This window comes from Priapulus caudatus, unplaced genomic scaffold, assembly GCF_000485595.1.
Source record: "Priapulus caudatus unplaced genomic scaffold, Priapulus_caudatus-5.0.1 Scaffold839, whole genome shotgun sequence".
In the NCBI taxonomy this organism is placed as follows: Eukaryota; Metazoa; Priapulida; class Priapulimorpha; order Priapulimorphida; family Priapulidae; genus Priapulus; species Priapulus caudatus.
Window position 1 is genome coordinate 86,272 of NW_014577900.1, and position 771 is coordinate 87,042.

General features: G+C 46.2%; 1 protein-coding gene across 1 annotated transcript in view; it reads left to right on the forward strand.

Moving 5' to 3' along the window:
- LOC106813886 (formin-2-like) overlaps positions 1-771 on the forward strand; it is a 35,301-nt gene that overhangs the window by 11,322 nt on the left and 23,208 nt on the right. Inside the window, exon 14 of the mRNA XM_014818131.1 lies at positions 340-424. Within this exon, the coding sequence (XP_014673617.1) occupies positions 340-424 (85 nt within the window). The remainder of the gene's footprint in view (positions 1-339; positions 425-771) is intronic.

A 771-nucleotide genomic window follows, 5' to 3' on the forward strand; every position in this document is an offset into this window, starting at 1 on the left:
TGGCTAATGTAACCAAACTAGAACCTCCAGCGAATGTTACGAGAATGTTCCGTGTTTGCTGGGTAGCTCTTGATTTTGAACCGTATGTCACATGGTCACCGGGTTAGGTCATATGAACAAATTCCCCTGTTTTATTATTTTGTCAGAGAATTATGGTAGTGAAGTGAGCACCTTGAGATTTGATATAGACATTTGTGATCGGCAACTTCAGCAATGTGTAATGCACAGCATTTGCAAACGGTGGCAGTTTTGTGGCGAACATTCAATGTTTGCTCGCCATCGCGACTGTTGCATGAGGATATGTAGGATGCTCATGTGTTTTCGTCGTCGTCTGCGCAGGGTCGACGAGGCGAAGCAGCTACTGAAGCAGAAGAGGGCACTCATTCAGAAACCGCCGACACAGAAGGCGCGCGCTGATGGTCTGGTAAGTGCTGCCATCTACAGTCGACTACGCACTAATGCTATCCATCTTTTATTTCATCATATGTTAACCGTATCATCTTATGTTGTCCGATCGATCATTCCCACTCCATCTACCTTACCTACTGCAAATATCTGTTGGAACCTATTATCTACTCCTGATAACATGCTGTCTGGATTTTGCACGGTAAAATTTCCGCCAACTATCTACCGCTCATTTCCTCTATGCGTCATGACATCTATTCCACGTGCGTCATTGCTCTTTTATTGTATCCCCCGAACGAAGTTCGTGGGGATACTATGGGTTTGGCATCGTCGCGCCGCCGCCGCCGCAGAGATTTCCTTGTGAAC